This window comes from Lichenostomus cassidix, unplaced genomic scaffold (assembly GCF_008360975.1).
Source record: "Lichenostomus cassidix isolate B80296 unplaced genomic scaffold, HeHo_3.0 HiC_scaffold_37, whole genome shotgun sequence".
NCBI lineage: Eukaryota > Metazoa > Chordata > Aves > Passeriformes > Meliphagidae > Lichenostomus > Lichenostomus cassidix.
In genome coordinates, this window is record NW_028147279.1 from 296,672 (window position 1) to 321,046 (window position 24,375).

Genomic DNA, 24,375 nt, shown 5'->3' on the forward strand with positions numbered 1-24,375 from the left:
TTTGGGGTTTTTTTGGGGGATTTGGGGTTTTTTTGGGGATTATTTTTGGGATTTGGGATTTTTTGGGGATTTTTTTGGGGATTTTGGGGGTTTTTTTGGGGGATTTTGTTTGGGATTTTTTCTCCTTGCAGGTGGAAGATTCAGGATTTTGGGATTTTTTGGGGGATTTTGGGGTTTTTGGGGGATTTTCTCTCCCTGCAGGTAGAAGTTTTGGGATTTTTTTTGGATTTTTTGGGATTTTTTTGGGATTTTTTTGGGATTTTCGAAGGGATTTGGGGTGGATTTGGGGTTTTGGGTGGATTTGGGATTTTAGGGGAGATTTTGGGGGTTTTGGGGTTTTGGGGGATTTTGGGGTTTTGGGGGATTTTGGGGAATTTTGGGTTTTAAGAGGAGATAGGGGTTTTGGGTGGTTTGGGGATTTTTAGAGGAAATTTTGGGGTTTTTGGGTTTAAGGGAAATTTTGGGGGTTTTGGGGGGTTTTGAGGAGGATTTTGGGGTTTTTGGGGGATTTTGGGGAGATTTTGGGGAACTTGGGGGTTTTTAGGGGAGATTTTGGGGTCTCGGGGGAGATTTTGGGGTTTTGAGGGATTGGTTTGGGGTTTTGGAGGAGATTTTGGGTTTTTTTGGTGCGGATTTGGGTTGTTTTGGGGCAGATTTGGGGTTTTTTGGGGTGCATTTGAAGGTTTCGTGGGATTATTTGGTGATTTTTGGGGAGATTTTGGGGTTTTGGGGGAGATTTTGGGTTTTTGTGGTTTCCGGGGAGATTTTAGGGCGTTTGAGGGATTATTTGGGGGTTTTGGGGGAGATTTTGGGGTCGATTTGGGGGTTTTTGGGGGATTTGGGGGTTTGGGAGGAGATTTTGGGGGATTTTAGGGGATTTTGGAGTCTTTTTAGGTAATTTTTGGTTTTTCAGGGGCTTTCGGGGATTTTTTTAGGGTATTTTGGGGTTTTTAGGGTATTTTGAGTTTTTTTAGGATATTTTGAGGTTTTTTAGGGGATTTTGGGTTTTTCAGGGGATTTTAGGGTCTTTTAGGGGATTTTGGGGATTTTTAGGGTGTTTTGGGGTATTTTGGGGATATTTTTTGGGGTTTCTTGGGTATTTTGGGGTTTTTTTTAGGGGATTTTGAGGTTGTTAAGGTATTTTGGGTGGTTTTGTGTATATTTTTGGTTTCTTAGGGTATTTCAGGTTTTTTTAGGATCTTTCGGGGTTCTTTAGAGGATTTTGGGCTTTTTTTAGGGTATTTGGAGGTTTTTTAGGGTATTTTGGGGTTTTTTTACGGGATTTTGGGGGTTTTCAGGGGATTTTAGGGCATTTTGGGGATTTTTAGGGTCTTTTGGGGTTATTTATGGGATTTTAGGGATTTTCGGGTATTTTGAGGTTTTTTTAGGGGATTTTGGGGTTTTTTTTAGGGGATTTTGGGGATTTTTTAGAGGATTTTGGGGTTTTTCAGGGGTTTTGGGTTTTTTTAAGGGGATTTTAGGCTATTTTGGGGGTTTTTAGGGCATTTTGGGGTTTTTTAATCCCCCGGCACCTCCAGGATCACCCGAAGCATCCGGAGGTGATTTTTGGGGTAATTTTTGGGGATTTTGGGATCTCCAGGTTGAGATTTTTCCTCCTTTCCCTTTCCCCCCCGGCTTTGGGATCGATGGAGCCGCGCGGGAAAAATCCCAAAAAATCGATGGGAAAATCCCAAAAAATCAATCAGAAAAATCCCAAAAAATCAATCAGAAAAACCCTAAAAAATCGATGAGAAAAACCCTAAAAAATCAATGAGAAAACCCCAAAAAATCAATTAGAATTCCCTAAAAAAATCGATTAGGATTCCCCAAAAATCAATCAGAAAAATCCCAAAAACTCAATGAGAAAAACCTAAAAAATCAATTAGAAAAACCCCAAAAAAATCAATTAGAAAAACCCAAAAAAATCGATGAGGAAAACCCCAAAAAATCGATTAGAATTCCCTAAAAAGTGGACGAGAAAAACCCCAAAAAATCAATTAGAAAACCCCAAAAAATAGATGAGGAAAATCCCAAAAAATCAATTAGAAAAACCCCAAAAAATCGACAAGAAAAACCCCAAAAAATAGATGAGAAAAACCCTAAAAAATCCATGAGAAAAACCCCAAAAAATCAATTAGAACTCCCTAAAACAATCAATGAGAAAAACCTCAAAAATCGATTAGAATTCCCTAAAAAAATCGATTAGAAAAACCCCAAAAAATCAATGAGGAAAACCCCAAAAAAATCAATTAGAATTCCCTAAAAAAATCGATGAGAAAAACCCTAAAAAAATCGATTAGGATCTCCGTGAGGAGAAAAAAAAAAAAAAAAAAAAATCGATTAGGAAAAACCCCAAAAAATCGATGAAAATCCCCCAAAAAATCGATCCGGGGAATTCCTGGGGGATTTTTTGGGGTGAAATTTGGGATTTTTGGGGTGAAAAAAGGGATTTTTTTGGGGCGGGGGGATCCTGGAAACCCCAATTAGCCCCAAAAATGCGAAAAAAAATCCCAAAATGTCCCAAAAATGCACCAAAAAAACCCCAAAAACGAGGCTGGAAAATCCTAAATCCCAAAAAAGGGGGAAAAACCCCAAAAATTGATAAAAATCCTTTAAAAAGGGGAGGAAAAAATCCTAAAAAATAGGAGGAAAAAAAACTCAAAAAATGGAGAAAAAACCCCCAAAAATGAGGGAAAAAAACCCCAAAAAATGGAGAAAAAAAACCCAAAAAATGGAAAAAAAAATCCCAAAAATGGGTGAAAAAAACCCCAAAAAATGGAAATAAAAAAACCCCAAAAGGGTGGGAAAAAAAAAATCCCCAAAAATAGACACAAAAAAACCCCAAAAATAGGATTTTCACCCCAAAACCGGATTTTTCCCTTCCCCCCCCCGACTGGAAAATCCCCAAAAAAATCCCCAAAATTCCCGAAATTCCCGAATTTCCCGAAATTCCCCAAAACAAAGAGCCGCGGGGGGGTTGAGGGATTTTTAATGGGATTTTTTTTTAGGGTTTTTAATGAGATTTTTTGGGGTTTTTAATGAGATTTTTGGGGTTTTTCATGAGATTTTTTAGGGTTTTTTTGGGGTTTTTTGGGGGTTTTTTGGGGTTTTTTGGGTTTTTTTTGGGGTTTTTTGGGGTTCGCCCCTCCCCCCATGAATCCCCAAAAAAAAATCCCAATTTTTAGGCAAATTTTTGGGGCTCAAATTTGAATTTTTGGGGTTTTTTTTGGGGATTTTTTTTTTTGGGACACAAAAGGGGATTTTTGGGAGGGTGGGGGAGGGGAGGGGGAGGGGCGGTGGGGGGAGGGGTGGCTCATCATCGCCCTCCCCCACCCGCCGAGCCACCCAATCAAGATGCAAATTTATGCAAAGCGAAGTTGGGAAGAAAAAAAATAATTTTTTTTTTTTGGGAGGAGGAGGGGTGGGGGAGGGGAGGTGGGGGAGGGGTGGGGGAGGGGTGGGGGGAGGAGGGAGGGGGTGGGGGGAGGGGAGAGCAGCTGCCGGACTCACCTCACCTCCTCCGCCGCCATCGAGCGCTGAATCCTCCATGGTGGGGGAGGGGAGGGGAGGGGTGGGGGAGGGGTGGGGGAGGGGTGGGGAGGGGAGGGAGGGGAGGGATCGATGGGGGGTGGGGGAGGGGGAGGGGGAGGGAAATTTAAATGAAAGGGAAAAATGGGGAAAAATGGGGAAAATTATGTTTAAAAATGGGAGAAAAATGGGGGAAAACCACCCAAAAATAGGGCAAAAACACCCAAGAAATGGAGAAAAAATGGGGAAAAAATGGGGAAAATTATCTTGAAAAATGGGGAGAAAATGGGGAAAAACACCCAAAATAATGGGGAAAAAAAGGAAAATAAATGGGGAAAAAATGGGAAAAAATGGGGAAAAATTATGTTTAAAAATGAGGAAAAATGGGGAAAAAACACCCAAACTATGGGGAAAAAATGGGAAAAAACACCTCGAAAAATGGGGGGAAGATGGGGAAAAATGGGGAAAAAATGGGGGAAAAATCAGAAAAAAAATGGGGGAAAAATGGGGAAAATTATGTTTTAAAATGGGGAAAAAATGGGAAAAAATGGGGAAAAAATGGGGAAAAATATGGGGAAAAAATGGGGAAAATTATATTGAAAAATGGGGAAAAAATGGGGAAAAACACCCAAAATAATGGGGAAAAAATGGGGGAAAAATCAGAAAAAAATGGGGGAAAATTGGGGAAAATTATCTTGAAAAATGGGGAACAAATGGGGAAAAATGGAGGAAAAAACACCCAAAAAATGGGGAAAAAATGGGAAAAAACACCTCGAAAAATGGGGGGAAATGGGGAAAAAATGGGGGAAATTATTGGGAAAAAAATGGGGAAAAGTAGGAAAAAAATGGGAAAAAATGGGAAAAAAATGGGGAAAAATGAGGAAAAAATGGGGAAAAAAATGGGAAAAATGGGGAAAAAACATCCGAAAAATGGGGAAAATATGGGGAACTAAATGGGGAAAAAACACCCAAAATAATGGGGGAAAAATGGGGGAAAAATGGGGAAAAAAAAATGGGGAAAAACACCCAAAATAATGGGGAAAAAATGGGGGAAAAGATGTTTAAAAATGGGGGAAAAATGGGAAAAATATGGAAAAAAAATGGGGAAAAAATGGGGAAAATTATCTTGAAAAATGGGGAAAAACACCTCGAAAAATGGGGGGAAAAAGGGAAATAAATGGGGAAAAAATCAGAAAAAAATCAGAAAAAGAATGGGGGAAAAATGGGGAAAATTATCTTGAAAAATGGGGAAAAAATGGGGAAAAATGGGGAAAAATTGGGAAAAAATGGGGGAAAAACATCGTAAAAAATGGGGAAAAAATGGGGAAAAAATACCCAAAAAATGGGGAAAAATATCGTAAAAAATGGGGAAAAAATGGGGAAAAATGGGGGAAAAACCCCAAAAATGGGGTGGGGGAGGGGAAATTATTGGGAAAAAGTTGGGAAAAAATAGCCCAAAAAATTGAGAAAAAATGGGAAAAATTGGGAAAAAAGGGGGAAAAAATTACCTCGAAAATGGGGAAAATATGGGAAAAAATGGGGAAAAATGGGAAAAAACACCCAAAAAATGGAAAAAAAATCAGAAAAAAATGGGGAAAATATGGGAAAAAACACCTCGAAAAATGGGGAAAATATGAGGGAAAATATCTTAAAAAATGGGGAAAGAATGGGAAAAAATATCTCAAGAAATGGGGGAAAAATGGGAAAAAAATGGGAAAAAATGGGAAAAAATGAGGAAAAAAATCCCAAAAAATGGGTAAAAACCACCCAAAAAATTAGGAAAAAACACACAAAAAATGAGGAAAAACCACCCAAATATAGGGAAAAAATTGGGGGAAAAAAACCCCAAAAAACCGAAAAAAGCACCCAAAAAATGGGGGAAAAAAATGGGAAAAATCACCTAAAAAATTGGGAAAAACTACCAAAACCATGGGGAAAATATGGGGAAAAATCCTAAAAAAATGGGAAAAAACCACCAAAAAACGGGGAAAAAACGCCTTAAAAATTGGGGGGAAAAATTGGAAAAAATTCCCAAAAAACGGAGAAAAAACCCTAAAAAAATGGAAAAAAATTCCCCAAAAAATGAGAAAAAATGGGAAAAATCACCCCAAAAATGGGGAAAAAATACCTTAAAAATTGGGGAAAAAACTCCCAAAAATTGGGAAAAAACACCCAAAATATGGGAATAAAACACCCCAAAAATAGGGAAAAAAAGAAAAAAAACAGGGAAAAAATGGGGAAATATGGGAAAAAAATGGGGAAAAAAAGGGGGAAAAAATCCCAAAAAATGGGAAAAAGACACCCCAAAAAAATGGGGGAAAAATGGGAAAAAAATCCCAAAAAATGGGGAAAAAAATGGAAAAAACACCTAAAAAATTGGAAAAAACACCTAAAAAAATGGGAAAAAATCCCCAAAAAATGGGGAAAAATGGGAAAAAATCACCCAAAAAATGGGAAAAATTACCTTAAAAAATGGGGAAAAAACTCCCAAAAAATTGGGGAAAAAACCCCCAAAACTGGGGTGGGGGATGGGAATCGCCCCTCCCCCCCCCGCTCGGTGTTGCCATGGCGACGGAGATGCGCCGAGGGTGGGGGAGGGGCGGGAAGGTGGGGCGGAGAGAGCTGTGGAGCCCCTCCCCACCCCGGATTTTGGGGGGGTTTTGGGGTTTTTGGGTTTTGGGGTTTTTGGGGGTTTTGGGGTTTTTGGGGTTTTTGGGGTTTTGGGGATTTTGGGATTTTGGGGTTTGGGGTTTTGGGGTTTTGGGGGTTTTTGGGGTTTTGTGGTTTTTGGGGTTTTTTTGGGGCCTTTGGAATCTTGTGGGTCTTTCTGATCTTGTGGGCTTTTGGGCCTTGGGACCTTAGTCTTTGGGCTTTGGGGTTTTTGGACTTTGGGGTCTTTGGGGATTTTGGGAGTTTGGGGTTTTTGGGGGTTTTGGGGTCTTTAATCCTTGGGTCTGGGTGGCTCTATTTGAATTTTGGGGGGTTTTTGGGGATTTGGGGGTTTTTTTGATTTTGGGGTTTTTGGGGTTTTGGGTGTTTGGGGGTTTTGGGGATTTTTGGGGTTTTTTGGGAATTTTGGGGGTTTTGGGTTTTTTGGGATTTTCTTGGGTTTTTTTGGGGTTTTGGAGATTTTTGGGGATTTTTCCTCCCTGCCAATAAAAAACACGAATTTTCCCCAAATGTTTTTTTAAATCCCCTATAGATCCCCTATACATTTCCTATAAATTTCCTATAAATTTCTTATCAATCCCCCATTGATCCCCTATAGATATTCCCTATTATTCCCCTATAAATCCCCCAATAATCCCCTATTGATCCGCTATAAATCCCCAATAAATCCCCAATAAATCTCCAATAAATCCCCAATAAATCCCATATAATTCCCCTATAATTCCAATAAATCCCCTATTGATCCCAAATAAATCCCCAATAAATCCCATATAAATCCCCTATAAATCTCCAATAAATCCCCAATAAATCTCCAATAAATCTCCAATAAATCCCCAATAAATCTCCAATAAATCCCATATAAATCTCCAATAAATCCCCAATAAATCCCTAATAAATCCCCAATAAATCTCCAATAAATCTCCAATAAATCTCCAATAAATCTCCAATAAATCCCCAATAAATCCCATATAATTCCCTTATAAATCCCCTATAAATCCCCTATAGAACCCAAATAAATCCCCCAGGATTTCCCTATAAATCCCTCAATTTTTAACCCAAATAATTCCCATTTCCCCCCAAAAATTCCCATTTTTAACCCCAAAAATTCCCATTTTAACCCAAATATTTCCCATTTTTAACCCAAATATTTCCCATTTTCCCCAAAATTCCCATTCTTAACCCCAAATGTTTCCCAAAATTTCCCATTTTTAACCCAAATAATTCCCATTTTAACCCAAATATTTCCCTTTTTAAACTGAAAATTCCCTTTTTAACCTAATCTTTCCCTTTTCAACCCAAATAATTCCCCATTTCCCTCATAATTCCCAATTCAACCCAAATAATTCCCTTTTTAAACCCAAAATTCCCATTTTTAACCCCAAAAATTCCTCATCATTCCCATTTCCCCCAAAAATTCCCATTTTTAACCCAGAAATTCCCAATAATTCCTATTTTTAACCCAATATTTCCCATTTTTGACCCAAATATTTCCCATTTCCCCCCAAAATTCCCATTTTTAACCCAGAAATTCCCAATATTTCCCATTTTTAACCCAATATTTCCCATTTTAACCCAAATATTTCCAATTTCCCCCTAAAATTCCCATTTTTAACCCAAAAAATTCCCCAATTTCCCATTTTTGACCCAAATAATTCCCTTTTTAACGCAAATAATTCCATTTTTGACCCAAATATTTCCCATTTTCCCCAAAATTCCCATTTTTAACCCCAAAATTCCCATTTTTAACCCCAAAATTCCCGATAAATCCCAATTTAACCCCAAAAATTCCCAATATTTCCCATTTTTAACCCCAAAAATTCCCATTTTTAACCCCAAAAATTCCCAAAAATTCCCATTTTCCCCCAAAATTTCCCATTTTTAACCCCAAAAATTCCCAAAATGTCTCATTTTCCCCCCAAAAATTCCCATTTTTAACCCAAATTTCCCCAAAATCCCCCAAATTTTCCCCAAATAAAACTCCAACCATTTTTCTTTCCTTTTTCCAAACATTTTATTCAACATTTCTTCCAAAAAAAAAAAAAAAACAAACCAAAAAATGTCCATTTTCAGCCCCAAATTTTGGGACAAAAAAAACCCAAGAAAATGCAATTTCCTTTTAATTCCCGAAGCCACGCCCCCTTATTTACATAACCCCGCCCACCAGCCTCATTTGCATATCCCGGCCACGCCCACCCAGCTCCAGGCACTTCCGGGGTGACGTCATAAACAATATGTATGACGTCATCGTATAACTGTCATCGTATGACGTCATTAACCGGCTAATTAGCGTTTCTAAGCCCCTCCCCCCTCATTTGAATGCCTCATTTACATATTTACAGCCACGCCCACCTGGGGGGGGAGGGGAGGGGAAATTTGGGGTTCTTTTGGCGCCACCCGGTGGTGAGTTTGGGGAATTGCAATCGGATTTTGGGGATTTTTTGGGTTTTTTTCACCTCTTTTTTGGGGTTTTTTTACCAATTTTTTTTGTTTTTTCACCTCTTTTTTGGGTTTTTTTACCTCTTTTTTGGGTTTTTTTCACCTCTTTTTTTGGACTTTTTCCCATTTTTACCTCTTTTTTGGGGAGATTTTTTCCCTCTTTTTGGGGATTTTTCCTGCTTTTTTGGGTTTTTTCCCTTTTTTGGGATCTCAATTTTTGGATTTTTTCCCATTTTTGGGATCTCCATTTTCAGGATCTCAATTTTCAGGATTTTCCCCATTTTTGGGATCCAAATTTTCAGAATCTCCATTTTTGGATTTTTCCCCATTTTTGGGATCTCAATTTTCAGGATTTTTCTAGGATCTCCATTTTTGGGTTTTTTCACATTTTTGGGATCTCAATTTTCAGGATTTTCCCATTTTTAGAATCTCAATTTTTGGATTTTTCCCCATTTTTAGAATCTCAATTTTCAGGATTTTCCCATTTTTAGAATCTCAATTTTTGGATTTTTCCCTATTTTTAGAATCTCCATTTTCAGGATTTTCCCCATTTTTATGATCCCCATTTTCAGGATCTCCATTTTTGGGTTTTTCCCCATTTTTAGAATCTCCATTTTCAGAATCTCCAATTTTGGGTTTTTTCCCCATTTTCAGGATTTTTCCATCCTCAGAACCCCAAATTTTCAGCTCCTCCCCCACTGACCTTTAACCCCTTCAGCCCCTCGACCCTCCCCCTCCCTCCCTGCCCCTCCCCCTCCTCACCCTGAGCCCCCTGATGGCCACATTGTCCCCTCTCTGTCCCCTCTGTCCCCTGAGCATCCTGCTGTCCACTCTGTCCCCTGGCTGTCCCCTGACCTCTCCAGTGTCCATTCTGTCCCTGCTGTCCCCACTGCCCTCATTGTCCCCTCTGTGTCCCCTGACCATCCTGCTGTCCACTCTACCCTCCTGCTGTCCCCTGACCTCTTCACTGTCCACTCTGTCCCCTCTCTGTCCCCTGACCACCCCACTGTCCCCTCTCTGTCCCCTGTTGTCCACTCTGTCCACTCCATCCCCTTGCTGTCCTCTGCTGTCCCCACTGTCCTCATTGACCCCTCTCTGTCCCCTGACCTCTCCAGTGTCCCCACTGTCCCCTGGCTGTCCCCTGACCACCTCACTGTCCACTCTGTCCCCTGACTGTCCCCTCATCTCCCTGCTGTCCATTCTGTCCCCACTGTCCCCTCTCTGTCCCCTGCTGTCCCCTCTGTGTCCCCTGACCCCCCTGTGTTGTCCGTGTCCCCCTGTCCCCTGGCTGTCCCTGCCACCTCACTGTCCACTCTGTCCCCTGACTGTCCCCTCATCTCCCTGCTGTCCATTCTGTCCCCACTGTCCCCTCTCTGTCCCCTGCTGTCCCCTCTGTGTCCCCTGACCCCCCTGACCTCCCCGCTGTCCCTGCTGTCCCCTGGCTGTCCCCTGACCCCCCTGCTGTCCCCCCTGTCCCCAGGCCGTCCCCTCCCCCCCTGCGCCCTCAACAACAACCTCCTGCCAGCCTCGTAGTCATCCTGATCCACACTGACCAGCAGCCGGACATCCTCCCTGCCCACTGCCCTCCTCAGGCCATCGGTCAGGAAAACACCTTTCAGCGCCTCCAGCAGAGCTCCGCTCAGGTAATCTCCCCAAAACGCCTCCAGGTAGGACAGTTCCGAAAACTTGATGTCACACAGGATGGACCCCAAGTCGCGGGACTTGAGGACGCCGCTGGCCTGGCTGAAGACGTCCAGCTGGCGGCCGGGGCCGCGGGGCCGGCTGGACGAGACCGAGCGGCGCAGGGCGACGTCGTGCTCGCAGTACTCGGCGCGGACGCGGAGACGGATGTCTGGGGAGAAAAGGGTTAAAAACCAGTGAAAACCAGTATAGACCAGTATAAACCAGTATAGACCAGTATGGGTCAGTATAACCCAGTCGTGCTCGCAGTACTCGGCGCGGACACGGAGACGGATGTCTGGGGAGAAAAGGGTTAAAAACCAGTGAAAACCAGTGAAAACCAGTTAGAAAATAGGTAAAACCAGTAAAAACCAGTATAGACCAGTATAGAGAGAGTAAAGACTTAAGGGCGACGTCGTGCTCGCAGTACTCGGCGCGGACCCTCAGGCGGATGTCTGGGGAGAAAAGGGTTAAAAACCAGTGAAAAATGGGTAAAAATGGGTTAAAAACCAGTATAGACCAGTATAGACCAGTATGGACCAGTATGGGTCAGTGTAACCCAGTCGTGCTCGCAGTACTCGGCGCGGACCCTCAGGCGGATGTCTGGGGAGAAAAGGGTTAAAAACCAGTGAAAAGTTGGTTGTTGGGTGTGTGTGTGTGGTTGGGGGTGGGGTGTTGGGGTTGGTGTGGGTGTGGATGGTGAAAAATGGGTTAAAAACCAGTATAGACCAGTATAAACCAGTATAGACCAGTATAAACCAGTATAGACCAGTATAAACCAGTAAGGGCGAGGTTGTGCTCGCAGTACTCGGCGCGGACCCTCAGGCGGATGTCTGGGGAGGAAAGGGTTAAAAACCAGTGAAAACCAGTTAGAAAATAGGTAAAACCAGTATAGACCAGTAAAAACCAGTATGGAACAGTATAAACCAGTATAACCCAGTAAGGGCGACGTCGTGCTCGCAGTACTCGGCGCGGACCCTCAGGCGGATGTCTGGGGAGAAAAGGGTTAAAAACCAGTGAAAAAAATGAGTAAAAATGGGTTAAAACCAGTAAAAACCAGTTGGAATTGTGTTGGTGTGTTTGGGTTGGGGTTGGGTGGTGTTGGGTGGTGGTGTGGTTGTGGTGTTGGGTTGGTTGGGTTGGGTGGGGGTGTGTGGTTGGGGGGGGGTGTTGTTGGGTTGGTGTGGTGGGTGTGGGTGACCAGTATAAACCAGTATAGACCAGTATAAACCAGTATGGGTCAGTATAACCCAGTCGTGCTCGCAGTACTCGGCGGGGACTCAGAGATGGATGTCTGGGGAGAAAAGGGTTAAAAACGGTGAAAAAATGGGTAAAAATGGGTTAAAAACCAGTATAGACCAGTATAGACCAGTATGGACCAGTATGGACCAGTATAACCCAGTCATGCTCACAGTACTCAGCGCGGACCCTGAGGCGGATGTCTGGGGAGAAAAGGGTTAAAAACCAGTGAAAAATGGGTAAAAATGGGGTTAAAACCAGTATAAACCAGTATGGAACAGTGTAAACCAGTATAGACCAGTATGGGTCAGTGTAACCCAGTCGTGCTCGCAGTACTAGCGCAACTCTGAGGGATGTCTTCGGGAGAAAAGGGAAAAACGGTGAAAAATGGTAAAAAGGGTGGAAAATGGGTAAAACCAGTATACAGTTAAACCAGTATAGACCAGTATCCAGTCAACCAGTAAGGGCTGGGAGTTGACAGGCCCAAACTGGCTCCCAGTATCCCCAGTGCTCCCAGTGACTCAGTTTCCCTCCAAGCCCAGGAGTTTCCCTGCAGGTCCAGTTTGCCCAGTTTGCTCTCCCAGTTCTCCCAGTTTGCCCAGTTTGCTCTCCCAGTTCTCCCAGTTTGCCCAGTTCCTGTTGATGTCCAGCTGTCCCAGTGCTCCCAGTCTGTCCCAGTCCCAAACTGGTTTCTCTCCCAGTCTGTCCCAGTTCCAAACTGGGATTTTCCATCCCAAACTGGTTTCCCTCCCAGTCTCTCCCAGTCCCAAACTGGGATTTCCCATCTCAAACTGGTTTCTCTCCCAGTTTGTCTCCCAGCCCGTCCCAGTTCCAAACTGAGATTTTCCAATCCCAAACTGGTTTCTCTCCCAGTTCCAAACTGGGATCTCCAGTTACAAACTGGTTTCCCTCCCAGTCTGTCCCAGTTCCAAACCGGGATTTCCCATCCCCAAACTGGTTTCCCTCCCAGTCTCTCCCAGTCCCAAACTGGTTTCTCTCCCAGTCTGTCCCAGTCTGTTCCAGTCCCCAACTGGGATTTCCTCTCCCAGTCCCAAACTGGGATTTCCTAGTCCCAAACTGGTTTCCCTCCCAGTCTCTCCCAGTCCCAAACTGGTTTTCCTCCCATTCTATCCCAGTCTCTCCCAGTCCCAAACTGGTATTTTCCAGTCCCAAACTGGTTTCCCTCCCAGTTTATCCCAGTCTGTCCCAGTCCCAAACTGGGATTTCCTCTCCCAGTCTCTCCCAGTTTATCCCAAACTGGGATTTCCCATCCCAAACTGGTTTCCCTCCCAGTCTCTCCCAGTCTCTCCCAGTCTCTCCCAGTCCCAAACTGGTTTCCCTCCCAGTCTCTCCCAGTTTATCCCAAACTGGGATTTCCCATCCCAAACTGGTTTCCCTCCCAGTTTATCCCAAACTGGTTTCCCTCCCAGTCTCTCCCAGTCTCTCCCAGTCTGTCCCAGTCCCATACTGGTTTCTCTCCCAGTTTATCCCAAACTGGGATTTCCCATCCCAAACTGGGCTGTCCGGTTCGTACCGCAGGTGACTTTGGCCGGAGGCTCCTGGCTGTCCTGGCTGGTCACTCGCGGCCGGCCGCGGGAATTCTGCGAATTTCGGGAATTTCGGGAATTTCTGGAATTTCGGGAACTTCGGGAATTTCGGGAATTTCGGGAATTTCGGGAATTTCGCTTTCGCTTCGCAGAGGTGGAGCTGCTGGAGGCTGAGGGGAGAGAGTGACCAGTGAGTGACCAGTGAGTGACCAGTGAGTGACCAGTGAGTGACCACTGAGTGACCAGTGAGTGACCAGAGTGACCACTGAGTGACCACAGTGACCATGGAGTGACCATAGAGTGACCATGCAGTGACCAGTGAGTGACCTCTGAGTGACCAGAGTGACCAGTGAGTGACCACTGAGTGACTCTGAGTGACCACTGAGTGACCATACAGTGATCATGAGTGGCCATAGAGTGACCACTGAGTGACCAGAGTGACCCCTGAGTGACACCAGAGTGACCAGAAAGTGACCACTGAATGACCAGTGAGTGACCACTGAGTGACCATAGTGACCATAGAGTGACCACAGAGTGACACTGAGTGACCATGGAGTGACCAGAGTGACCACAGAGTGACCAAAGTGACCAGAGTGACCACAAAATGACCACAGAGTGACCAAAGTGATCATGGAGTCACCAGAGAGTGACCACGGAGTGACCATAGGGTGACCAGAATGACCACTGAGTGACTATAGTGACCATAGAGTGACCATTGTGTGACCACTGAGTGACCAGAGTGACCACTGAGTGACCATAGAGTGACCACAGAGTGACCATGGAGTGACCCCAAAGTGACCCAAAGTGACCTCAGAGTGACCCCAAGGTGACACAAAATGACCCCAAAATGACCCAAAGTGACCAAATGACACCAAAATGACCCCAAAGTGACCCCAAAGTGACCCCAAAGTGACCCCAAGGTGACCTCACCTGTCTCCCAGTGCTCAGGCTGTGGCCGGCTGTGGCTCGGACAGCTGTCCCCAACCACGGGGACACAGGTGACACGCTCGGGGGACACTGTGGGGACAGAGAGGGACAGAGGTCAGAGAGCAGAGCCACGGGGTGGCACTGGGGGGACAAAGGGGACATCAGGGTGGCACTGGGGGGACAAAGGGGACATTGAGGGGACATTGGGGGACACTGGGGTGACAGGGGGACATCAGGGTGACACACAGGTGGCTTTAGAGGGACAGGGGGACATCGAGGTGGCACTGGGGGGACAGAGAGGGACAGTGGGGTGACACAGAGGGGTGACAGAGGGACATCAGGGGGACACTGGGGTGGCTTTGGGGTGACAAAGGAGACATTGGGGTGACACAGAGGTGGCTTTAGAGGGACAAGGGGACATTGGGGTGACACAGAAGGGTGACAGGGGGACATCAGGGTGACACACAGGTGGCACTGGAGGGACACAAGGACATCAGGGTGACACTGGGGTGACAAAGGGGACATCAGGGTGACACAGAGGTGGCTTTAGAGGGACAGAGGGGACAGAGAGGACATCAAGGTGACACAGGGGGATGACAGAGGCTATGGGTGACACTGGCAGGTGACACTGGCAGGTGACAGGGGGGTGTGGCTGACACAGCGAGGTGACAGAGACTGTGGGTGACACTGGGGGGTGACAGAGGGGACATTGGAGTGACACAGAGGTGACTTTGGGGTGACAAAGGGGACATCAGGGTGACACAGAGGTGGCTTTAGAGGGATACAATGACATCAGGGTGACACTGGGGTGGCACTGGAGGGGCAGGGGGACAGAGGGGACATCAAAGTGACACTGGGGTGACAGAGAGGGACATTGGGGTGACACAGAGGTGGCTTCAGAGGGACAGGGGGACATCAGGGTGACACAGAGGTGGCACTGGGGTGACACAGAAGGACATCAGGGGGACACTGGGGTGGCTTTGGGGTGACAAAGGGGACATTGGGGTGACACTGGGGTGGCTTTAGAAGGACAGGGGGACATCAGAGTGACACAGAGGTGGCACTGGGGTGACACTGGGGTGACAGAGGGACATCAGGGGGACACTGGGGTGGCTTTGGGGTGACAAAGGGGACATCGGGGTGACACTGAGGTGGCTTTAGAAGGACAGGGGGACATTGGGGTGACACAGGGGTGGCACTGGGGGGACAGAGAGGTGGCACTGGGGTGACAGAGAGGGACATCAGGGTGACACAGAGGTGGCTTTGGAGGGACAGGAGGACATCGGGGTGACACAGAGGGGTGACAGGGGGACATCAGGGTGACACACAGGTGGCACTGGGGTGACAAAGGGGACATCAGAGTGACACTGGGGTGACAAAGGGGACATTGGGGTGACACAGAGGTGGCTTTGGGGTGACAGGGGGACACAGGGGGTGACACAGGGGGGTGACAGAGACCATGGGTGACACTGGCAGGTGACAGGGGTGACACAGGGAGGTGACACAGGTGAGACTGACCAGGCCTCAGCCTCTTCAGGGTGGCACAGGGAGGTGACAGAGGGAGGTGACACAGGGGGGTGACACTGGGAGGTGACAGAGGCTATAGGGGGTGTGGCTGACACAGAGAGGTGACACAGACAGGACAGACAGGTGACACAGGTGGCACAGGTGACACAGGTGACACTGACCAGGCCTCGGCCGCTTCAGGGTGACAGAGAGAGGTGACACAGGGAGGTGACACAGGGGGGTGACAGAGACCATGGGTGACACTGGCAGGTGACAGGGGTGACACAGGGAGGTGACACAGGTGACACTGACCAGGCCTCAGCCTCTTCAGTGTGACACAGGGAGGTGACACTGGGAGGTGACAGAGAGAGGTGACAGGAGGCTACAGGTGACACACAGGGGGGTGTGGCTGACACAGACAGGACAGACAGGTGACACAGGTGGCACAGATGACACAGGTGACACTGACCAGGCCTCGGCCTCTTCAGGGTGACACAGGGAGGTGCCACAGGGAGGTGCCACAGGGAGGTGACAGAGGCTACAGGTGGCACAGGGAGGTGACAGAGGGAGGTGACACACAGCGGGGTGTGGCTAACACAGACAGGACACACAGGTAACACAGGACAGACAGGTGACACACGTAACACAGGTGACACAGGACAGACAGGTGACACACGTGACACAGGTGACACAAGTGACACTCACCCGGCCGTGGCCTCTTGAGGGTGACACACCTGAGCAGGTCGTGCCGTGTCACCAGCCGCAGCAGCTCCCTCAGGTGTCCCAAGTCCCCCTCGTGACACAACCCCCTCCTCTCCAGCTCCAGCAGCAGCTCCACGCCGCTCCTCGCTGTCCCCAAGCCCTCCCTGCGGCCACCTCCCCGGCCGGACGGCGTCCCCTCGCTGTCACCCTCGCTGTCACCCTCGCGGTCCGGCGGGAGGGACTCGTCCAGCAGGAAGGACAGCAAGGCCACCTCGCCGGCGGTCAGCTGGTGGCCGATGACCTCGAAGAGGCGGTGCAGTGACCACATGCCGTAGTAGTCCAGACACTCCTCCTCGTCCCACGGCGGCCGCGACATCGCCGCTGGCCTCGGGTGGCTTTTGTCACCGCGGGCGTCACCGCTGTCCCCAACCCCCGGCGGGGTGTGGAGCTGGGAGAGAGCGCGCAGCGACTCCACGGTGGTGGGGACAGCGGGAGGGGGTGGTGGCGGTGACCTGGCGGTGGCACCTGGCGGGGGGGTTGGGGACAGTTGGGGAGGTGGTGACAAGCGGTGGTGTCACCTCGGCCCGCCCTGCCCCGGCTCGGTCGCCAAAATGTGCTGAGCTGGGACGCCAAAAAAGGGAGAGTTGAGGGTGAGTTTGGGGGTTTTTTGGGGGTTTTTTGGGGGGTTTGTGGGGTGGGATCGCCCCAGAATCGCTAGGATTCACCCCAAAATCGCTCGGATCTACCCTAAAACCCTCAGATTCACCCTAAAACCCTCAGATTCACCCCAAAAAACCCTCATATCTACCCTAAAACTCTCAGATCCACCCCAAAACCCCTCAGATTCACCCCAAAACCCCTCAGATTCACCCCAAAACCCACTCGGATCTACCCTAAAATCCTCAGATTCACCCCAAAAACCACTCGGATCTACCCTAAACCCCTCAGATCCACCCTAAAGCTCCTCATATTTACCCTAAAACCCCTCAGATCTACCCCAAAACTACCCAGATCCACCCTAAAGCTCCTCAGATCCACCCCAAAACCACTCAGAGTCCTTCCGGGAGGAGTTTCCCCTCACAAATCCCCTCAGAACTCCTCTAAATCCCCTCAAAGGTACCCCAAATCCCCTCAGAACCCCCTCTAAGGTGGGTTTCCCCTCACAAATCCCCCCAAATCCCCTCAGGAACTCCTTAAAGGGTGTTTTCCCCTCACGAATCTCCTCAGAACTCCTCTAGATCCCTTCAGAATTCCCCCAAACCCCCTCAGAACCCCCTTTAAGGTGAGTTTCCCCTCACAAATTTCCCCAAATCCCCTCAGGAACCCCTTAAAGGGTGTTTTCCCCTCCCAGATCCTCTCAGATCTCCTCAGGAACCCCTTAAAGGGTGTTTTCCCCTCACGAATCTCCTCAGAACTCCCCCAAATGCCTTCAGAGCCCCTCCGGTGACACTTTCCCCTCACAAATCCCCTCAGATCTCCCCCCAAATCCCCTCAGAACTCCCCCAAATCCCCTCAGAACCTCCTTTAAGGTGGGTTTCTCCTCACAAATCCCCTCCAGAGCCCCTCCGGTGACACTTTCCCCTCACAAACCCCCTCAGAACTCCTCTAAATCCCCTCAGAACCCCCTTTAAGGTGGGTTTCCCCTCACAGATCCTCACAAATCCCCTCAGAACCCCCTTAAAGGGTGTTTTCCCCTCACGAATCTCCTCAGAACCCCTCTAGATCCCCTCAGAACTCCCCTAAACCCCCTCAGAACTCCCTTTAAGGTGGGTTTCCCCTCACAAACCCCCTCAGAACTCCTCTAGATCCTCTCAAAAGCACCCCAAATCTTCTCAGAACCCCCTTTAAGGTGGGTTTCCCCTCACAAATCCCCTCAGAACCCCCTTTAAGGTGGGTTTCTCCTCACAGATCCCCTCAGAACCCCTCTAGATCCCCTCAGAACTCCCCCAAACCCCCTCAGAACCCCCTTTAAGGTGGGTTTCTTCTCACAAATCCCCTCCAGAGCCCCTCCGGTGACACTTTCCCCTCACAAATCCCCTCAGAACCCCCTCTAGGGTGGGTTTCCCCTCACAAATCCCCTCAGAACTCCCCCAAATCCCCTCAGAACCCCCTTTAAGGTGGGTTTCCCCTCACAAATCCCCCCAAACCCCCTCAGAACCCCTCTAGATCCCCTCAGAACTCCCCCAAATCCTCTCAGAACCCCCTTTAAGGCGGGTTTCCCCTCTAAATCCCCCAAATCCTCAGAACTCCCCCAAACCCCCTCAGAACCCCCTTCAAGGCGGGTTTCCCCTCACAAACCTCCTCTCCCGGGGCTCCCCCCTCTCCTCCCCGACCCCCCCGGTGGTCTCGCCGCCCCTCTCCCCTCACCTGCTCCGCCGCCTCCGCCGCCCGGATCCTTCTGGCACCTTCGATCGCTCCGCGCATGCGCCGCCCTCCCTGGCCACGCCCCCTCGGCCTCGGCCACGCCCCTTCCACACGCGGCCGCCGCGCGCCCGCCCACGTGACCCACGTGCGGGGGCGTGGCCGAGGGGAGACCACGCCCCTTGGGCGGGGAGAAAACCACGCCCACAGTCTAGGCCACGCCCACCGGCGGCCGGGAAGGGAAATCGGGGAAAATTTGGGGTATTTTTGGGAAATTTGGGGTTTTTTTGGGAAATCTGGGAAAATTTGGGGGTTTTGGGGAAAACTTGGGGTTTTTGGGGAAAATTTTGGGGTTTTGGGGGAAAATTTGGGGTTTTTGGGGGAAAATTTGGGGTTTTTGAGGAAAATTTGGAGGCTTTGGGGGTTTTCCTGTGTTTTGGGGGAAAATTTGGGGTTTGGGGGAAAATTTAGGGGTTTTGGGCAAAATTTGGGATTTTCCCTCTGTTTTGGGGGAAAATTTGGGGTTTTTGGGGGAAAATTTAGGATTTTGGGGAAAAAGTTGAGGTTGTTGGGGGGAGATTTGGGGTTTTTTTGGGAAAATTTGGGGCTTTTTCGGGGAAATTTGGGGTTTTTTTGGGAAAAACCTGCGGTTTTGGGGTTTTGGGGGGTGATCATTTTGGTTTTTTGGGGGTTTTTCCTGTGATTTTGGGGGAAAATTTGGGGTTTCCTTGTATTTTTTGGGGATTTCCCCATATTTTTGGGGTGAATCGCTTAATTTTCGAGACTCTCCCCGTATTTTTGGGGATTTTCCTGTATTTTTTTAAAGGGTTTCCCTCTTTTTGGGGATTTCCCTGGTTTTTGGGGCATTTCCTTTATTTTTTGGGAATTTCCCTGTATTTTTTGGGGGTTCGCTGTATTTTTTTGGGGCTTTCCCTGTATTTTTTGGGAATTTCCCTGTATTTTTGGGGTGAATCCCCATATTTTTAGGGTTTCCCTGTATTTTTTGGGGTGAATCCCTTAATTTTCGGGGTTTCCCCGTATTTTTTTGGTTCTTTCCCTGTTTTTTAGGCTTTCCCTGTATTTTTTTTAGGGTTTCCCTCTATTTTTTAGGGTTTCCCTCTATTTTTCGGGACTCTCCTTATTTTTGGGGTGAATTTTTCATATTTTCGGGACTTTCCCTGCATTTTTTGGGGTGAATTCTCCCATTTCCGGGTTTTTCCCCGTTTTTTTTTGGGACTTTCCCTAATTTTTTTTGGATTTTCCTGTATTTTTTTTTTTTTTTCCTCTATTTTTTAGGGTTTCCCTCTATTTTTCAGGACTCTCCCCCTATTTTTGGGGGTAAATCCCCTAATTTTCGGGACTTTCCCTGTATTTTTTTTGGGGTGAATCTCCATATTTTCGGGACTTTCCCTCTATTTTTGTGGGGATTTCCCGCTATTTTTTTGGGGTTTCCCTCTATATTTTTTGGACTCTCCCCCTATTTTTGGGGCAAATCTCTCCATTTTCGGGTCTCTCCCCTTTATTTTTAGGGTTTCCCTTTATTTTTTGGTCTTTCCCTCTATTTTTCAGGATTCTCCCCTTATTTTTGGGGTAAATCCCCTAATTTTCGGGTCTTTCCCTGCTTTTTTTTTTGGATTTTCCTCTATTTTTTAGGGTTTCCCTCTATTTTCCGGGACTCTCCCCCTATTTTTCGGGACTCTCCCCTTTCTTTTCGGGTCTCTCGCCTTTATTTTGGGGATTTCCCTTTATTTTTTGGGATTTCCCATTATTTTTGGGGTGAATTCCCCCATTTCCGGCTCTCTCCCCTTTATTTTTAGGGTTTCCCTTTATTTTTTGGGATTTCCCTCTATTTTTGGGGTGAATTCCCCCATTTCCGGCTCTCTCCCCTCCCTCCTCCTCTCCCTGTCGCGACAGAAGCGCCAAAATCGCGACCAGCGGCAGGAGAGGAGGAGGAGAAACCCGCTGGCCACGCCCCCTCCTCCAGGCCACGCCCCCAGCCCCAAGCCACGCCCCTAACCACGCCCCCAGCCTGGCCACGCCCCCTCGTGCCGCCGCACGTGCTCCGCCGCGTGCGCGAACACGTGAGCAGCCCTGGCCACGCCCACCGCCCTGGCCGCGCCCACCGCACAGACCACGCCCCCGATGACGTATCTCTCGCTGATTGGTCGGAGAGGAAAAAACCCGGAAAAAAGCGGAAAATCGCCCCGAAAATGGCGAAAAATGGCGAAAAATAGCAAAAAGAGAGTTTGGGAAGCCAAAAATCGACTCTGGGAACCGAAAGATTGAATTTGGAGCCCAAAAATCAGCGCTGGCAGCTGATTGGATGTCGCCGAGCGACGCGACAACCCGGAAGTGGAGCGAGGCGGCGTTGCTTAGCAACGGGAGGGGAAGGTGATTGGCTGCGGCGCGCGGGGCATGACGGGAAACCGGAAATGGGCGGTGGGATTGCGGCGTTGCTAGGCAACGGTGGGAAAACACCGGAAGTGACGCCGGGGGTGGGAAACGGCCTGAGAGACCCGGAAGTGACCCGGAAATGACCCGGAAATGAGCCTGGGACTTCCGGGAAATGGGAGGAGAGATTTTGGCGGGAAATTGCTGAGATTTTGGCGGGAAATCCATGGAAATGTGGTGGGAAATTGCTGAGGTTTTGGCGGGAAATTTCTGCAATTTTGGCGGGAAATCCCTAAAATTCTGGTGGGAAATTTGGGAGATTTTGGCGGGAAATCGCTGGAGAATTGGCGGGAAATCTCGGCAATTTTTGGCAGGAAATCTCTTGATATTTTGGCGGGAAATCCCTGAAGATTTTGGCGGGAAATTTCTGAGAATTTTGGCAGGAAATAATTGAGCTTTTGGCGGGAAATCTCTTGAGATCTTTGGCGGGAAATTGTGACGATTTTGGTGGGAAAATCATTGCTATTTCGGCGGGAAATCTGTGAGGTTTTGGCGGGAAATCTCAGCAATTTTGGCGGGAAATAATTGAGATTTTTGGCTGGAAATTGCTGAGGATTTTGGCGGGAAATCTTGGAGATCTTTGGCGGGAAATCACTCAGATTTTGGCGGGAATTCTCGGCGATTTTGGCGGGAAAATCACTGATATTTCGGCGGGAAATCTTGGCGGGAAATCTTGGCAATTTTGGCAGAAAATCTGGGAGATTTTTGGCGGGAAATCTCTGAGATTTTGGCGGGAAATCCCGAAGATTTTGGCGGGAAATCCCAAAGATTTTTGGCGGGAAATTTGGGATATTTTTTGGCGGGAAATCTGCCGCAAATTTCCTAGGAAACGTTGAATTTTTTTTTTTTTTCAATCGGTTATTTAATTAATTAACATTTTTTTTTCTCCACTTGAATTACATTCTCAGAGCTTCTTTTTTTTTTTTTTTTCCCCAAATTTTTTCTTTTTCCTCCCCTCGCCCCTCCCCCACCCGCCCCTCCCCCTCCCCTCCCTCCCCTCCCCACCCCCAAGGCTATTTACAGCAATTTCTGTTCAATAAGGCTTCGGGAAGAACTTCCCTCCCCACCCGCCCCTCCCCCACCCCGCCCCTCCCCCACCCTCCCCAGGCACTTGAGACCCCCCCAGCCCTCCCCCCCACCCCCCAGCCGCCCCTCCCCCACCCCTCCCAACCCCAAATTTTTGGTTACAATGAAGCAGTTTGTACAAGGAGTGGGGGAGGGAGGAGGAGGAGAGGAAAAACCCAAAAAATTGAGATTTTTTTCCCCCAAAATATTAAAAATAAAAATTGGGAGGGAAAAATAAAACGTCCGGGTGGGGGAGGGGCTGTGCCGGCGGCCCCTCCCCCCACCTCATTTGCATTTTTTGGGGGACAAAATATTTTAAAAAAAAATTTAAAAAAAAAAATTTTAAAAATTCGGATTTGTGCTTTTTTTTTTGGGAGGGGAGAATAGAACCCGTTTTTGATTAAATTTTTGGGGGGTTTTACCCTTTTTTTGGGGGGAGAAAACCCAAATTTTGGGGGAAAAAAACCCCAAATTTTTGGGGGAAAAAAATCCCAAAACTTTTGGGGATAAAACCCTTAATTTTTGGGAAAAAAACCCCCAATTTTTTGGGGACTAAAACCTGAATTTTTGGGAGTTTCACCCATTTTTTTTGAGGAATAGAACCCCAAATTTTGGGGATAAAACCCTAATTTTTGGAGGGCAAAAAACCCAATTTTTGAGGGCAAAACCCCAAATTTTTGGAGACTAAAACGCTAATTTTTTTGAAAAAAACCCAAATTTTTGGGGATAAAATCCCAATTTTTGGGGATAAAACCCCAAATTTGGGGAAAAATCCCAATATTTTGGGAATAAAACTCCAATTTTTGGGAAAAAAACCTTCAAATTTGGGGATAAAACCCAATTTTTTTTGGAATAAAACCCCAATTTTTGGGGAAAAACCCCAAATTTTTGGGGGTTTCACCTGGTTTTGTTGGGAGAATAAAATCCCAAATTTTTGGGGATAAAATCCCAAATTTTTGGGGATAAAACCCCAATTTTTGGGAAAAACCCCCCCAATTTTTTGGGGAATAAAACCTGAATTTTTGGGGGAATAAAACCCCAAATTTTTGGGGAAAAAAACCCAAATTTTTTAGGACTAAAACCCTTTTGGTTTTGGGAATAAAATCCCAGTTTTCTGGGGATAAAACCCTAATTTTTTGGGAGCAAAAACCCCAATTTTTTGGGGAATAAAACCCCAATTTTTTTGGGAATAAAACCCAATTTTTTGGGAAAAAAAACCCCAAATTTTTGGGCAATAAAACCCCAATTTTTTGGGGATAAAACCCTAATTTTTTTTGATTTTCCCCCATTTTTGGGTGTTTTTCCCCCATTTTTTAAAATTTTTTCCCATTTTTTTGGATTTTTTCTCAATTTTTTGGGTGTTTTTTCCCATTTTTTGGGTGTTTTTTTCCCTTCTTTTTTGGGTTTTTCCCCATTTTTGGGATATTTTTCCCCATTTTGGGGGTTTTTTCCCCCCCATTTATGGCTTTTTTCCCACTTTTGAGGTTTTCTCCCCAACTTTTGTGATATTTTTTCCCATTTTTTGTGATTTTTTTTCCCCATTTTTTTCGGATATTTTTCCCATTTTTTGGGATTTTTTTCCCCATTTTTGGGGATATTTTTTCCCATTTTTTGGAATATTTTTTCCCATTTTTTGGGATATTTTTCCCCATTTTTTGGGATGTTTTTTCCCATTTTTTGGGAAATTTTTCCCCATTTTTTGGGATTTTCTTCCCATTTTTTGGGGATATTTTTCCCATTTTTTGGGATATTTTTTCCCCATTTTTTGGGATATTTTTTCCCCCAATTTTTTGGATGTTTTTTCCCATTTTTTGGGATATTTTTCCCCATTTTTTGGAATTTTTTCCCATTTTTTGGGATATTTTTCCCCATTTTTTGGGATTTTTCCCCCCAATTTTTGGGCTCTCCACCCTTCCCCAGGAAGCTCCGCCCACTTCCGGGTTTCCTCCCCCAATCAAGGCAGCCCTAACCTCTCGGGGGGCGTGGCTTTCTCAAGCCCCTCCCCCTTTTTAAAAATCCCTGCACGAAGCCCCTCCCCCAACCCCCCCCACTTCCGGCGGGGGGAGGGGAAAAGGGGGGGAAAAAAAAAAACCCCAAAATTCGGGGTTGGTGGGGTGGGGGGAGGGGAATCCCATCCTTCCGCCCCTCCCCCACTCGTTCGGAGCCCCTTTAAGGCAGTGGGGGAGGGGCGGGTGGGGGAGGGGCGATGGGGGGAGGGGCATCCCATCATTCCGCCCCTCCCCCACCCTTTTCTCAGCCCCTT

At 47.1% G+C, this 24,375-nt stretch overlaps 1 protein-coding gene and 4 long non-coding RNA genes across 6 annotated transcripts; 2 read left to right on the top strand and 3 right to left on the bottom strand.

Moving 5' to 3' along the window:
- Window positions 1-9,053: 9,053 nt before the first annotated feature.
- Window positions 9,054-9,406, bottom strand: LOC146423485 (uncharacterized). Its single transcript, XR_014847499.1, has 2 exons — window positions 9,309-9,406; window positions 9,054-9,209 (listed from the first exon to the last, which is right to left on the bottom strand). It is a non-coding gene; the product is annotated as an uncharacterized LOC146423485 (long non-coding RNA).
- A 165-nt stretch (window positions 9,407-9,571) lies between these two features.
- DEDD2 (death effector domain containing 2) lies at window positions 9,572-17,008 on the bottom strand. The gene is made up of 6 exons (XM_085044626.1): window positions 16,239-17,008; window positions 14,031-14,117; window positions 13,088-13,270; window positions 10,877-10,917; window positions 9,941-10,445; window positions 9,572-9,579 (listed from the first exon to the last, which is right to left on the bottom strand). The coding sequence occupies exons 1-6, from the start codon at window positions 16,609-16,611 to the stop codon at window positions 9,572-9,574; spliced, it is 1,197 nt and encodes a 398-aa protein (XP_084900752.1). The 5' UTR covers window positions 16,612-17,008.
- Window positions 11,030-11,307, top strand: LOC146423487 (uncharacterized). The gene is made up of 2 exons (XR_014847496.1): window positions 11,030-11,106; window positions 11,235-11,307. It is a non-coding gene; the product is annotated as an uncharacterized LOC146423487 (long non-coding RNA).
- On the top strand, window positions 15,088-16,033 carry LOC146423488 (uncharacterized). Of its 2 annotated transcripts, none has more exons than XR_014847485.1 (4): window positions 15,088-15,167; window positions 15,242-15,327; window positions 15,618-15,695; window positions 15,961-16,033. It is a non-coding gene; the product is annotated as an uncharacterized LOC146423488 (long non-coding RNA). The 2 variants fall into 2 exon arrangements; XR_014847484.1 differs by lacking the exons at window positions 15,618-15,695; window positions 15,961-16,033 and adding exons at window positions 15,358-15,399; window positions 15,431-15,455 and having other exon boundaries at window positions 15,242-15,314.
- On the bottom strand, window positions 15,656-16,188 carry LOC146423489 (uncharacterized). Its single transcript, XR_014847473.1, has 3 exons — window positions 16,174-16,188; window positions 15,959-16,124; window positions 15,656-15,720 (listed from the first exon to the last, which is right to left on the bottom strand). It is a non-coding gene; the product is annotated as an uncharacterized LOC146423489 (long non-coding RNA).
- Window positions 17,009-24,375: the final 7,367 nt, after the last annotated feature.